The 14239-nt window shown below is 44.4% G+C and overlaps 1 protein-coding gene across 1 annotated transcript in view; it reads right to left on the bottom strand.

The window, feature by feature from the left end:
• Positions 1-2842: 2842 nt before the first annotated feature.
• Positions 2843-14239, bottom strand: part of FAM69C (family with sequence similarity 69 member C) — a 30437-nt gene continuing 19040 nt past the window's right edge. Inside the window, exons 3-4 of the mRNA XM_015416733.1 lie at positions 6326-6490; positions 2843-3082 (exon numbers count right to left, since the gene is read on the bottom strand). Coding sequence (XP_015272219.1) covers positions 2843-3082; positions 6326-6490 — 405 coding nt within the window. The remainder of the gene's footprint in view (positions 3083-6325; positions 6491-14239) is intronic.

Raw genomic sequence — 14239 nt, 5'->3', positions numbered from 1 at the left:
CACACACAAAATGTGAAGCTAATATGCCACTTCCATATGACAGTATCATTCAGGCTTGATTGAAACATGATGCACAGCTGCCTTGTGTGGGTAGCAACCCAGCAGAAATCCTGTATCAATGCAAAGTGCCATGGGTAACTTCTTTTGCCTTAGTTAGTATGATGTTTAAATCAGGCCTCAGCAGAAAGCTTCAGGACAAAGAACAAATTTGCCATATGTAGTTTTATTAAGCTTTGTCAAGGGAGCACAAACCTCATGAGGAAAGGAATGAGATTTATTCAAAAGTTCCAGGACCCCGTTTGAATGTGTTTTCAGCATTTCCTCTATTAACTCAAACAATATTCCAACAGTTTTGTTCTCTCTCTCTCTCTCTCTCTGTGTGTGTACCTGTACAGCTTTAAAAGTGCTGCAAGCTGTAACTGCTCATAGACAGTATCTATCCCTACAATTTCAATCATGTTCTTCCATGTGACAAGGACTTGTATTATGCATTCTGGGGAGCTATTATTATGAGTCCTACCGTCCGCCCCTCCTTCTCTACAAGAAAAGCCACACTGAAAAAGTCAATGCCTTCACTGGGCAGAAAGGCAGCACACACATTTTGTAAATAAATAAGCAGTTTTTATTTATTTTATTATATTTACTTTGACATAAAAATACTTATTTGACTGGAACTCATTTCCCAGAAAATGTCCCTGTATTGTGCCCATACCAGGGGAGTCGTGGGCTTGAAGGTCACATCTAGGACATTAATCAGCTGCAGAGTTTACAGGGGATGCAGGGCTTATCCTTTCAAACACTGTGTTAAGATGATGTAGCATACCTACAGCTCACAGATGAATGACAGTTCCTTGGGGGGTGATATTCCGGTTAAGGTAGGGTGGATACTGGGGTCCTGCTTGGCATGCCAAACGTCACAGTTCAATCCTTGGCATCTCAAGTAATAGGATCTTGGGTAACAGATGTTTAGACAGATTTTCCTCTGCTTCAAGAGACAGACTCAAAGTAAATACTGACCTAAGTGGATCAACAGGCTAGCCATCCACAGCGGCTTCATACGTTCAAGTCTAGGACATGCTCATGGTGGCCAAGCTCATTCACAGGACTAAAAATGGTAGAGGGCAACCAGTCTGGCTGACTTCTTACAGACATGTCATTTGCTTGAAATATACCTAGGTTCCTAATCAATGTTCTCTCTAAGCTGTGGAGTCTTTTGAGCAAAAATTCTACTTTGTGAGCTACTGGCATTAAAGTTGTGAGTGAGTGATTTGGCTGCTGCATAAATTAGTTTGCTCTGGAGCCAGACTTCCTGAGCTAAAACAAAAATCTGTGAGCCTGAGGCTAAAAACCTGTAAGCTACCTCACACTAACTCATCTTAGAGGGAACACTGTTCCTAATATAACCTTCTTTAAGCCTAGGAGGCTTAATAAATTTTAATCAATCTAAGCTTGCTTATTTTACTAGATTATTTAATTATCTACACAGCAATATACTTGTTTGTATTTTTATTTTTAATAACTTTGAAATGAATAATTTAAAATTAATATGCTAGAGGAAAGGTGAATCCACTGACACTGACTTCCCGGTATGATAGACCTGATCTACTGCAGTATCTCTTCAAGGGATTGTTTCCATGCAGGTTACTGGGCATTAAATGTTTTCAACAGAATCCTCAAGAGTGTAACTCACTGTAGAACTCCTGAAGGTCCTATGTGACCAAGGCACTTTGGGAGATGCTCATTAGTGGCGATCTGGTACCTGAAGTTCAGCTGTCTCTCTTCCACCCTTACAGAAGGGACACGCATCCTCGAGGCGGTCAGTGAAGTTGGCTCAAAGGCTGGATTGCAAGGTTGCCACTCAAACTCAGCAGCTGTGGCTACCCCCACCCTGCCACCCCAACCCCATCCTCTACTGCTCCTCTTCTTCTTCTCTCCCCCCACGTAGTGGGCAGGACTCCAGGTGAGATGTACCGCAGGAGGAAGAGGGAGAATAAAAATACTAAGGAAAACCAGGTGGTAAGAATTACAGCAGCTTTTAAAATGTTATGTGATCTATTCATCTCTGAGTTGGCAAGGTACTTGGCTGTCAATTCCCAGTCCATCAACAAGAGTCATTTCCCCTAACCTTGGTGGCCTGCAGTGAGTTCATTCATAAAAACACTGAAGAACATCAGGTATGGTCCAGATGAACTCTAACCGTGTAGAGAGACACAGGTAAAGCCTCACAATTTAGGACCATGGCTCCATCTTATTATTAACATCCAGGTCCACTGTTCTCAACGAGACAAACAATGAAATTCTAAGAACACTTTTCTGCGAGTAAAGCCTCATTGTGTAGGATTCTGAGTAGACTTACTTAGATTCCCTGTCTAAATAGTGTACTCTAAATAGTAACATTAGACACACTTGGTTAAAATCTGTCCTTCATTGAAATATCTAGGCATTTTCTTGCTAACAAAGTGTCTAAAATCAATACTGACAACTCACCCCACCCCTTATTTTTTTAAAAAAACCTAGACTTTAAAAAATGCGTTTAATACTTTATCTCTGAAGCACTTTTGAAATTCAAATGCTTTTCTGCCCTCGGGTCAAACATAGTTTGGATGGGTGCTACTGCTTTTGGATTAAACAATATAATACAACGTATCTGTGGGATTGAACAGCATGTGTTCAGGAACTAAGCAAAAACAGTGCCCAAAGAAAGTGATTTCACATTTCAGAGGATATTAATAATATATACATTATATCTACAATCACAGTTTTCAAAAGCACAACCAGTAAGTATTAACTAAAGCAGTTGTTGGGGACAAAACAAAATTGTTATTTATTGGGTAGAACATTATTAGTGAACATGATGAGAGTAGCTTCCAGATTTCTGAAGCTCCATTTGACTGGCTCTAAGCAACTGGTATAACTTGGAAAGAGACGTCAGAGAAGTCCTATGGAGAAGGGCAACATCATCGTAACCTGGTTCTGCACAATCGTGCACGGCCTTCTGCAACTGTAGCTGCAGGGGAAAGGAGACTGTAGATCCTCTGAGGTTCAGAGAGAACCAGGGGCGAAATATTTTGTCACAGATGACCTGTGGAAATGAAAACAACAGGAACTTGCTATGAGATCTTCCAAGTCCACCAAACTTTAAGTTCTGATGACATAGCTTTTCTATTGAAGTGCAACTTTCCATACATCATCCAGTAAGGTTTTGTACCAAGTATATTTTAAATTACCTAAGATGTAAGTACTAATGTTCATATGTATTATATCATGTATAATATCTTTTCATGTCCTATAATCCAACCAGACATTTACCACAATTAGCATCTATCTAGTCTTTTGTTCCTTTGCGCCTTAAGGAGTAACAACATTAGTACGAGCTTTTCTAAGCCAGAGCTCACTTCCTCAGATACAATGGAAACAAAATCATTTGACTAGTTTTAAGAAAGGGATGGAGGGGGAAGAGTTGAGCAACAAGAGGCCTGGTATAAATCAGGTGTGATGCTGAGACAGCTTAGAGGATCTACCAACTCTCTCATGTGGTGAAAACCAACAAAAGTGCAATAAAGTAGGGTAAATAAATGAATTAAGGAAGAGGCAGTTTGAAGCATGAAGGAATTAACCAACATTGGTAAAGGGATAGGATATGTTATGATACAACATGTCAGAATCGTCTATAAAAGTTTTTAAAATGTGAGTCATCTTGGGTTATTAGAAATCATAATGAGTGAGGAAGTCCGAGTGTCAGCTTAAGTCAGGGTGACAGAAAGTGCTTAATTTTTGTTATAAGTTCTAATTCAACACGTTCATATTGTATATCCCTTTTGAAGTTTTTGCTTGTTTGTAGAACAGTGACTTTCAAATCTGCAACAATATGTCTAGGAAGATTAAAATGTTTGCCAAATGGTTTCTGAGTACTGCAGTTTCTCATGTCAGATTCGTGTCCATTTATTCTCTCATGTAGGGATTGATGCATTTGTCCAATGCAGATTAAAATGACAGCAAAGGAGAACACAGAATCTTTCTCTTGCAAAGAATAAATAGCAGTAACTACACAGTTCTCATGCTGGCTTAAATAGTGCTCCATCTGGCTCAGAATTCTTTATACCAGCAATGGCCAGTCATATGCCATTACTACACCTAAGAGCAAAGTGGGTGGCTTCTGCCAGCCACAAAAGAAGGAGGAGGAATTAGTCTGTTTTAAAGAGGGAATTATTAATTATATCTGTACTGCTGAAGTCAGCCTATTTTATTGTATATAGATATGCTGATGACACTGTCTGTGTGTCAGTCTTGGCTGACCTATGATCATAACAGACATATGTATGGGGGATATCTAGATACTATGGGAGAGGAAATTTACAAATAGTTTATCCTCTTTCCTTACAATGCCTTGTGGGCCTCCAGTTTACAGGACAGGATGATAGCTTCCATTCCCTGTGGCTAATATCCAACAGATGACTCCATCCAATCCTGTAATCTATTCTAGGCTCTAACATACACAAGAGGCTCTCCTTTCAAGAACAAATTTCAGTAGAAACATCTGGCCCGCACATAGATTACTTTGGGTATGCAGAGTGGCTTCTGCCATGTCCAAGTGCAAGAAGTGGGAACCTTCTGCTCTAAAGATCAAGCACTCTGTGAACATATCAAGGTGTCCACAGAGCTCTGGAAAGCAGGAAATGTCTCTTAGCCACTAACATACATAGCGTAAACACAACAGGGGATATTTGGAACTCTTATGTCAATATTCACATTTTGGACCCTGCTTTAAACAAAGCATGGGGTACTATTAACTATTATTAAAGACAGGGGTTTTTTTTATCCATTAAAATCCTCAGCAAACCTCATTTAAGGAAACAGGCAATTCTTGGGACTTGTGTGGGGCACACATAATCTACTGGTCACAAGAATGCAGTGATGGGAGGTTCCTTGGATTCAGTAACTCCATTTCCCAGGCAAAAGGTTTGTAGCCTGCTTTCATAAGACAGGTAAATCTTGTAGTGTATTGGCCTCCTTGGCTTGCCATATGTGGTGGTGTTGGAGCTCAACCCTTTAATTAGGCTGGCTACCTTCCATGCCTCACTTTCAGTCTCGGCTCCTTCTTGCTGGCAGTTGTCGGTTAAATCTCCTCGGTGCGATCTCCTTTCAGAGAACTTAACAAATCTAACGAGATTTTGGGGCAGGAAGAGGGAACATGTGCAATTGGCATGGTTCTGAGAGCTCATCAGAAATATCAGTCACAGCAAAGCTAAGAAAGACACCTGTAGGACTCAGGTAACTGTAGAACTTTTCCCCTTCCAAGCTGAGGTCATCACTGCTAGGCTGCTAGGCTGGTGCTGCCATGGTCCTGATCCAAGATGCCACATATAGCCCAAGCAAACTCAAATATATTCAAAGCACATTCCTCCACTCACTCATACACACGTGAACAATCAACAAAATATACACTTTTGAAATTATGGATATGATGTTGAAATTATTGGAAAATGAAGTCATCTGGTCCTGGAGGAAAAAAATTAGGTTACTAGGCAGAAAGTTAAAGGCCAGGACTTCAAAGGTAGCATTCTCAGAAGTGCTGCCGGTTCCATGTGGAGAGCCAGTTAGACAGACACAGATCAGGGGTCTCAATGCTACCCCCGGATGAGAAAGTGGTGCCAGGAGGAAGGGTTTAGATTTTGTTAGGCACTGGGGAACTTTCTGGGACAAGCCAAACCTGTTCAAAAGAGATGGGCTTCACTTGAACCAAAAGGGAACCAATCTGCTGGCAACGAATATCAAAAAGGTGTCAGAGCAGCTTTTAAACTAATCCCGGGGGCAAAGCTTGGGACCAGGGTGGCAGGGGAGGCGTGGCCCCTGTCCTGCTCTATGCCATGGTCCCAATATCATCTTGTTTGGCCCTATGTCATGTGATGCTAGAGATGCCATTTTTGATAGCATTACATGAAACATACATGAAACTTGGCTCTTAATGCATGGATTGTCTCCATCACAACATGCAAGTCCCATCAAAGACGTCTGGATCTGTGGAATTTGCTCTGAAAGGGTTCTCTGACACATGGAGGTCACCAGCTGGGGCTGCAGTAATCAAGTGAGGAGCAAGTATCACTTGATGACTGCAGCTCCATATGGTGACTTCTATGTGTGAATGAGCCTTTTCATATCCAAATATCTTTATGGCTGGAACTTTCATGTTGCGATGGAATCCTCTCAGGCACGTGAATGAGCCCATCACAACAATCATGGGGTCACTTATTCTAAATTGTACAGTAAGGAGTAATTTAAAATACTGGCATCACATCCAGTCATAAACAAGAACCCTGTAGCTCACCTGAAGGTTGTTATTGGCTCTCACTGCTCCACATTTTCTGCTTCCCAGGTCACACTTTGAAAAGCAATCAAAAAAATTACAGTCTTCGTCTCCCGTGCAGTTCTGCTCAAGGATGTCTCTCATTTTAGGCTCAAAAAAAGCCATATCTACGTCTATAGCAACCACCTGCAATCAGAGGAAGACATCCAAGGTGACACATGTTGACAAAAACAACCACACAAATTGCCATTTTTCGATTCTTACTGTTTCTAAGTCCTGAGACTGCTGACCCAAGCAATCCCGGATAAAGGAAAATTAGAAATTACAAGTGGAAGGGCTTTTGCTGCCTAGCTCAGCAACACCAGCGCTGAAAATAGAAATGTAACAGTCACAGCAGTTTCTTGTGACACAAATGGCGAAGATCTTCAGTGAGACTGCAAGCAGAAGCCAACCTCAGAATAATGTACTTTATAATCTATATATCTAATTCTCAACATGGCCCCCAATGTGCAGATACTTGTTTCTGCAGATAGGGGGCAGAAAAATCTAAAAACTTAAAAAATATATAAGGGGGAGGTTAAAAACAGCCAAAAAGTAAAACAGCGTTCACTGCGCATGTACAGAGAATGCTCAAACTGTTTGCCCATGACACCCTCTGCCCGGCTTCTTGAACCCCAGCCACCTCAACCAAAGCAGATGCAGAGAAAGGCCTCCCATGTCGGGAGGAGACACCGCCCTCCATGCTGGCAACCGCTCAACAGCTGGTGCAGAAGGCTGCCCCCACCCCCTCTTACCTTGTCCTTCATCCCACCACGGAAACTGCAGCTCACCTCCCACATCGGGAGGAGATGCTGCCTTCCATGCCGGCAACTGTCCAGCAGCCGGTGCAGACGCAGGCGGCCCAAGCACAAAGAGACACTGACGGAAAGAGTTGAGAAAGGCGGGGGGGCCCAGATGTTGTTGTCTGATTGTGCCCTTTAAATCCACCCAGCATTCGTACCTATGTCGGGTCTAACTCTGCTTCTGCGGCAGAGCAGAATGGGCTCCCGATGGCTGCGGGGTGCTTCCCAGATGTTGTTGTCTGATTGTGCCCTTTAAATCCACCCAGCATTCGTACCTATGTCGGGTCTAACTCTGCTTCTGCGGCAGAGCAGAATGGGCTCCCGATGGCTGCGGGGTGCTTCCCAGATGTTGTTGTCTGATTGTGCCCTTTAAATCCACCCAGCATTCGTACCTATGTCGGGTCTAACTCTGCTTCTGCGGCAGAGCAGAATGGGCTCCCGATGGCTGCGGGGTGCTTCCCAGATGTTGTTGTCTGATTGTGCCCTTTAAATCCACCCAGCATTCGTACCTATGTCGGGTCTAACTCTGCTTCTGCGGCAGAGCAGAATGGGCTCCCGATGGCTGCGGGGTGCTTCCCAGATGTTGTTGTCTGATTGTGCCCTTTAAATCCACCCAGCATTCGTACCTATGTCGGGTCTAACTCTGCTTCTGCGGCAGAGCAGAATGGGCTCCCGATGGCTGCGGGGTGCTTCCCAGATGTTGTTGTCTGATTGTGCCCTTTAAATCCACCCAGCATTCGTACCTATGTCGGGTCTAACTCTGCTTCTGCGGCAGAGCAGAATGGGCTCCCGATGGCTGCGGGGTGCTTCCCAGATGTTGTTGTCTGATTGTGCCCTTTAAATCCACCCAGCATTCGTACCTATGTCGGGTCTAACTCTGCTTCTGCGGCAGAGCAGAATGGGCTCCCGATGGCTGCGGGGTGCTTCCCAGATGTTGTTGTCTGATTGTGCCCTTTAAATCCACCCAGCATTCGTACCTATGTCGGGTCTAACTCTGCTTCTGCGGCAGAGCAGAATGGGCTCCCGATGGCTGCGGGGTGCTTCCCAGATGTTGTTGTCTGATTGTGCCCTTTAAATCCACCCAGCATTCGTACCTATGTCGGGTCTAACTCTGCTTCTGCGGCAGAGCAGAATGGGCTCCCGATGGCTGCGGGGTGCTTCCCAGATGTTGTTGTCTGATTGTGCCCTTTAAATCCGCCCAGCATCAGTACCTATGTCAGGTCTAACTGTGCGTATCATTGCAGCCAGAGATGGGGGCTGGCTGACAGATAAGGGAAAGGGGAGAAAAAAAGGGATTAGGAGAAGGGGAAAATAGGGGGTAGGTTAACAGAGAAGGGGGGTTAGATTGACAGAGATGGAATAGGTTGACTGATAGGGGAGAAGGAGAAAGAGGGAGAAGACTGTTGGAGAAGGAGGAAGAGGGAGGGAAGCAAACAGGGGGAAGGGAAGCACCCTCTCCACACGTTTCTTGTGGGTCCCCACTTGTTTCCCACTATTCTTCTTTCAAGGGATAGTGGTTTCTAACAATAATGCCCACTTCTGCTTCCTCTGCTCTAACAAACCTCACCCTTCAAAGATTCCTACAATCTCAGGGTCACAACAATAGCCCAACAGGAAGTTGAACCTAAACAAAAGCTCCCATCTACTCCCCTGCCCAGGTTGTCACCTCATCTGTCTGTCTGTCTGTCTGTCTCTCAAGACTGATCTTTCTATAAACCTGAAAAGGTTCTCAGGTTTGCAGAAAAATGTGAAATCTAAAAAAAAACAAAAAAAAACTGGTCAGATTTAAAAATCGGAAAATGATAAAAGGAGCACTTATAGCTTTAAGCAACAGATTTCCTCAGTGGCTGTTGCTAGGCAACCACAGTATTCCAGGCTTAATCTGTGAATAAAAAACCAGGGAAGAGGGGGCAGGGCCCTATCCAGGCCTATTTCGGCCTTTGAGGGAGAACTCATTGGAGTCAGGCCTGGCTAGGGTTGCCAGCTCCAAGTTGGAAAATTCCTTTAAATTCTGGGGTAGAGTCTGAGGAGGACAGGGTTTTGGGAGGGGAGATGCCTCAGCCGAATATAATGCCATAAAGTCCACCCTCCAAAGCAGTTATTTTCTCCAGGGAGACAGATATCTGCTGTCTGGAGTTCAGTTGTAATTCTGGGATACTTCCAGGTCTCACCTGAAGGCTGGCCACCCTAGGCCTGGAAGCAACCTCTGAGTGACTTGATACCTACCCAACTTGCATGACTGGACTTGGCTTGGCTGCTTGCTACTGTTCAACAGCAGCCACACTATGAAAGCCACTTTGGTGTCATGGTTCAAGCTTCAGGGTAGGTCCTGTGAGAATCAGGTTTGAATCCCCATCTTGCTGTGGAAGTTCACTGGGTGATTTTGAACCAGTCATATACCTTCAGCCTAACCTACTTCACAGGGTTGTTGTGTGGATAAAACGAGAAGAGAATAACGTCACCTGCTTTGGTACCCACTGTGGAGAAAGGTGGAGTATAAATGAAGTAAGTAAAAAATAAATATAGCTGAAGGTAGGAGGCAGATAAAAGGTAGGTTGGTGAATGGCGGAGAAGGAGAGAATGAGGCAAGGAGAGGATATGGAGATTGCCAAGAGGAGGAAAAGAGGTTAGAAAATTCCTAGAAATTTGGATGGGGGAACCTGGGAAGGAAAGGTTGAGAAGGGGAGGAATCTCAGAAGGCTATAATGCCACAGTCTCCATCTTCCAAAGCAGCAATTTCCTCCCGGGGAACTAGGGTTGCCAGCCTCCAGGTGGGGCTGGAGATCACCCGCAATTACAACTGCTCTTCAGATGACAGGGATCAGTTCCCCTGGAGAAAATGACTGCTTTGAAGGGTGGACTTTATGGCATTATACTCTGCTGAGGTCGCTTCAACTCCCCAAACTTCGCCCTCTGAAGGCTCCACCCCCAGATCGCCAGGGATTACCCAACCTCAAGCTGGCAGCCCTAAGAGGAACTTATCTCCACAGTTGGGAGGTCTGTTGTGATTCCAGGAGATCTCCAGCTCCCACCTTGAGGGTGGCAAGCAACCCTAGAAGAACAGAAGGAAGCAGGAAAAGGGGGGTGACTATTGGGGCTTTTAGGAAAGGGAACAAGGAAATAGTGGGAGAGGAGGAATTGAAATGCTTCCAGCAAGTCCTTGTGGGTTTCCGACTTGTGTGTGTGTGTGTATGAATGAGAGTTTTATCTCACTGACCAATTTCCCACAAGCTGCTGCTCTGCGCTCACTCTTCCCTTTGCCCCATCGTATGTGTCAATTTCACACTATGTGCTGCACGGCCACATTTTGCCCCAGAGCTTTGCCTGATTTCCTCCGCGTCTACTCAATCCTCAAAAAACAGGATTGAGTAGATGTAGGGGAAATCGGGTGAAGCTGTGAGGCAAAATGCGGCCACGCAGCACATAGTGGTTTCTACCCTGCTGTTTGCCAATATTTATTGGACGGTTTTAGCATTAAGTTCTTTCTTTCCGTATTGTGTACATTTTGCCAGGGAGGGATCCTACGTGTCAAAAGAAGGGATATGTTCTCCTAATAAATAAATATACCTGAATGCCACTCTAAGGCATGGGTAGCTGCTCCATTTCTGGCTACTGTGACACCAGATTTTTTGGAGTTTTGCTTGATTCCAATAAAATATCAATAAACTTTACATCCTGTTTTCATCCAGCAAGGTATATTGTTTCCTGTTCCTATGATGGCCAAAATCCCTCTGTCCATTTTTAAATGTGCATTGCCTCCTTTTGCTACAGTCTATTAGCTCAGGCATTTTCATCCCACTGTCTCCATGGATGTGGAATTGTACATATTCATTTATAAGAACTGTGAATATATAAAGTTGACTTATGCTGCATCAGAGCTCTGGTCCATCAAGGTCAGTGTGATCTATTCTGGCTGTCAGCAGATCTCCAGAGTCTCAGGCAAACATTTTTCACTGCACCTACTGTTAAGATTCTTTTAAATGAAAATTAAACCTGGGACCTTCTGCTTGGCAAGCAGATAGCATTGAGCCATGGTCCCTCTACTTTATAAAGTGAAACCGCCTAGCCTGCTTTTTGTCGATGCACAAATTAATCTCACAGGTTTTCAATGGGTAGCTGCTGCCATTACCTGATGTTCCCTTATGTTTAATCCCTAAACCCACTGAGGAGGATCAGCAGAAAGACAGAGAACAGAAGTAAGGCATCAACTCTGTCTTCTCCCTTTTGTTCAGGTGCAGAGTACTCTTTTCCCAAAGAAGGTGTTGATACCGTTATTAATGACATTTACTTGTTAAGTCCATCCTCATTATGTAAATAAAAAATTCTAGTCTCCAAGCCATCAATACAACAGTCTTTATTCACACCTTTCACTCTCTGTTCACAACTTTCACTTGGAAATTACAAAATTAAATATGGGGGGGGGGAGAATAAGCAGCTTATGAACCACAGAGATTTGACTGACAGGGTGAAAGTCCCCTTTGAATATCAAATGGCCCTCTCATTTTCCTCTCAGAAGTAGAGAAGTCAAAACACAATATATAAACTGTTGTTTTTAGGTTTCTTGGAAAGCTTAGAAGGCTGACATACCCTGGGGCCTTTCACAAGTTCGTACAGGCAATATCAGACTGTGTCTGGTTTCTAACAAATTCTTCAGTGTGCTGTAACTTTTTAAAGATTTTCTTTTCCCCACAGACATTACACATTTCAGTGGGGAAGCCATGTTAGTTGCTTGCAACACAAGCAAAAAGGGAATACTGTGACATCTTAAAAGACTAACAGATCAAAAGTATCTTGAACTGCACTGGTTACTTATATGATTCTAGGCCAAATTCAAGTGCTGGATATTACCTTTAAAGCCCTTTACTGCCTCAGTATATTCATCTTATTTATTGAGCTCCCAGGATAGAGAAGGTAGAAAAAGAAGTACTTTTCTCCCTTTCTCACAATACAAGAACTCGTGGGCACTCAATGAAATAATGAGCAGTAAGCTTAGAATAGATAAAAGGAATTACCCAAAGAGTAATTGAAATGTGGAATTCACTGCCACAGAATGTGGTGGCAACTAAAAGCATAGAAAGCTTCAAGAGGGAACTGGATGAACATATGGAGAAGAGGTCCATTAGCCACAACATATAGCTGGAACACTACATCTGGGGCAGTGATGCCCTGTATTCTTAGTGCTGGGGGGGGGGGAAAAGAGGGATGGTTGTGGGCTTCAGAGGTTTTGGCCCTGCTAGTGGACCTCCTGATGGCACCTGGGTTTTGGCCACTGTGTGATACAGAGTGTTGGACTGCATGGGCCACTGGCCTGATCCAACCTGGCTTCTCTTATGTTCTTATGATATACCCATGTGCCAGCTACACTCTTCGGACAGCCTTCTCCTGCTGGCACCCACTCTGAATTGTTTGTGCGGCAATGATTAGGTCACTGGCTTTTGTTGTGTAAGGTCTAGACTTCTGGAATGGCCTACCAAAGATAAGGGCACCTTCCCTTGCTGCATTCAGGAAGGCACGTAAGACAGATTTATTTCTGAGGGTGTTTGATTGAGCATAAATCGTTTTGATAGATCTGGCTGCATTTGTAAACTATGTGTTTTTAATTTTTATTTTTTGTATTTTTATATGTGCATGTTTGTATGTGTGTGTGTTCTCCAGTGGTCCTGGCAGTGGGGCAGTCCTTTACGCCTGGGATCTTAGCTCCTCCCTCGGGGCCGGCCGACCATTTTTGATCCTTGAGCGGGAGGGGCTTATCCTCTACTCCCAGTCTGTCCGGCCCTGCCTTTGAAGCAGGACGCAGGTCGACGGTGCAGAAAGCACGAAGAAAATAAACACAGCAAGCCAAAGCAAAACGTTGGAAGGGCAGCAGCAGGACCCAGGTACTGCCGCCCCTTTAGGGAACGTGGCCGGGTCCGCTGCACTGGAAAGTAGCCCTGCCGTCCGATGTAGCCGGGAGATCCTTGGCAGCCACGGGCCAGGGAAACACCAGAGAGAGACACGGTATTCGCAATCCTCCTGGCAGGGTAGGAACCCGGTTCCCTCTCCCTCTACAGCAGTGAAGGGAAAGGCGGGGAGACGACCAGAGTTCCTTTGGCGCCTCAATCGTCTGAGTCACGGTAAGGACCCTTATGTGTTGGGCACAGGGGGAGGGAGGAGTGGAGGACTCCACAGTGGGTACGGGGGGCAAGGATTCCCCCACAGGTGTTCTCCCGAGCGGCGCAACCCCTTCTTTTCCTGGATGTTCTCTACCTCCCCCACGCACGTGCTTCTATAACCATGAGGCCAGCACCAGGGGACAGGAGCTCCTGCCTATGTTTTTTGCTTGCTACCCTTCTGGTCGTGCAGCCTACACACCAGGGGGACACCCTGGGTGGGGACAGACCAAGGGTACTACTGATAGAGTGCAGCCCTGGGGGAAAAGGCAGGAACAGCCATTCCCCCCCCCTTTTTTTAAATCCCCAGAGGGATATTTTTTATTTTGCAAATACTACAAAAACTACAAAGAAATATTAGGGAAGGGACTACAACTAAGGATAAGGGAAAGCAAACCACACTAAACTAAAACCCCAAGAGGAGGAAATCTTTTCACTGTTAGTAAAAATGTTAGTACAATTAGTTTTAATATCACAATATACTTGTAGAGTTCTTGCTTATAACCATTCACTATTTATATGTTATTTTGTTAGTTGTTATGAGAGATGTCTCTGATCATCTTCTTATTCTTCGCTTCAAAAGGGCATTTTCCAAGTCCTTCTGCCTTTACTTCGGCTTTCTGTCTCGAAAATCGTATACCACTCCGGCAGGTCCAGCACCCTTTTCTGCCGCAGAATCCTCTTCCGTTCCCAAGGTAGCAGAGTCACTAGACTTCGTTTCTTCCTCTTTGGACTCTTCGTCTGTCCCCAGCTGACGTCTCAAAAATTCTTTAGCTTTAAAAGTGGAGTCTATCTTCTCTCTTCTATTGTTGATCTTAAAGATGACACCCTCCGAAACCGCCCACCTATACGATATCCCATTAGTTTGAAGAAAAGAAATTAAGTCCATATAATTTTTTCTCTTTTGTCTAATTTCAAATGGAATGTCCTTTAAGGTTTTGATG

This window comes from Gekko japonicus, unplaced genomic scaffold, assembly GCF_001447785.1.
Source record: "Gekko japonicus isolate JY-2015 unplaced genomic scaffold, Gekko_japonicus_V1.1 scaffold39, whole genome shotgun sequence".
NCBI lineage: Eukaryota > Metazoa > Chordata > Lepidosauria > Squamata > Gekkonidae > Gekko > Gekko japonicus.
This window is presented reverse-complemented; position numbering and strand designations above follow the sequence as displayed.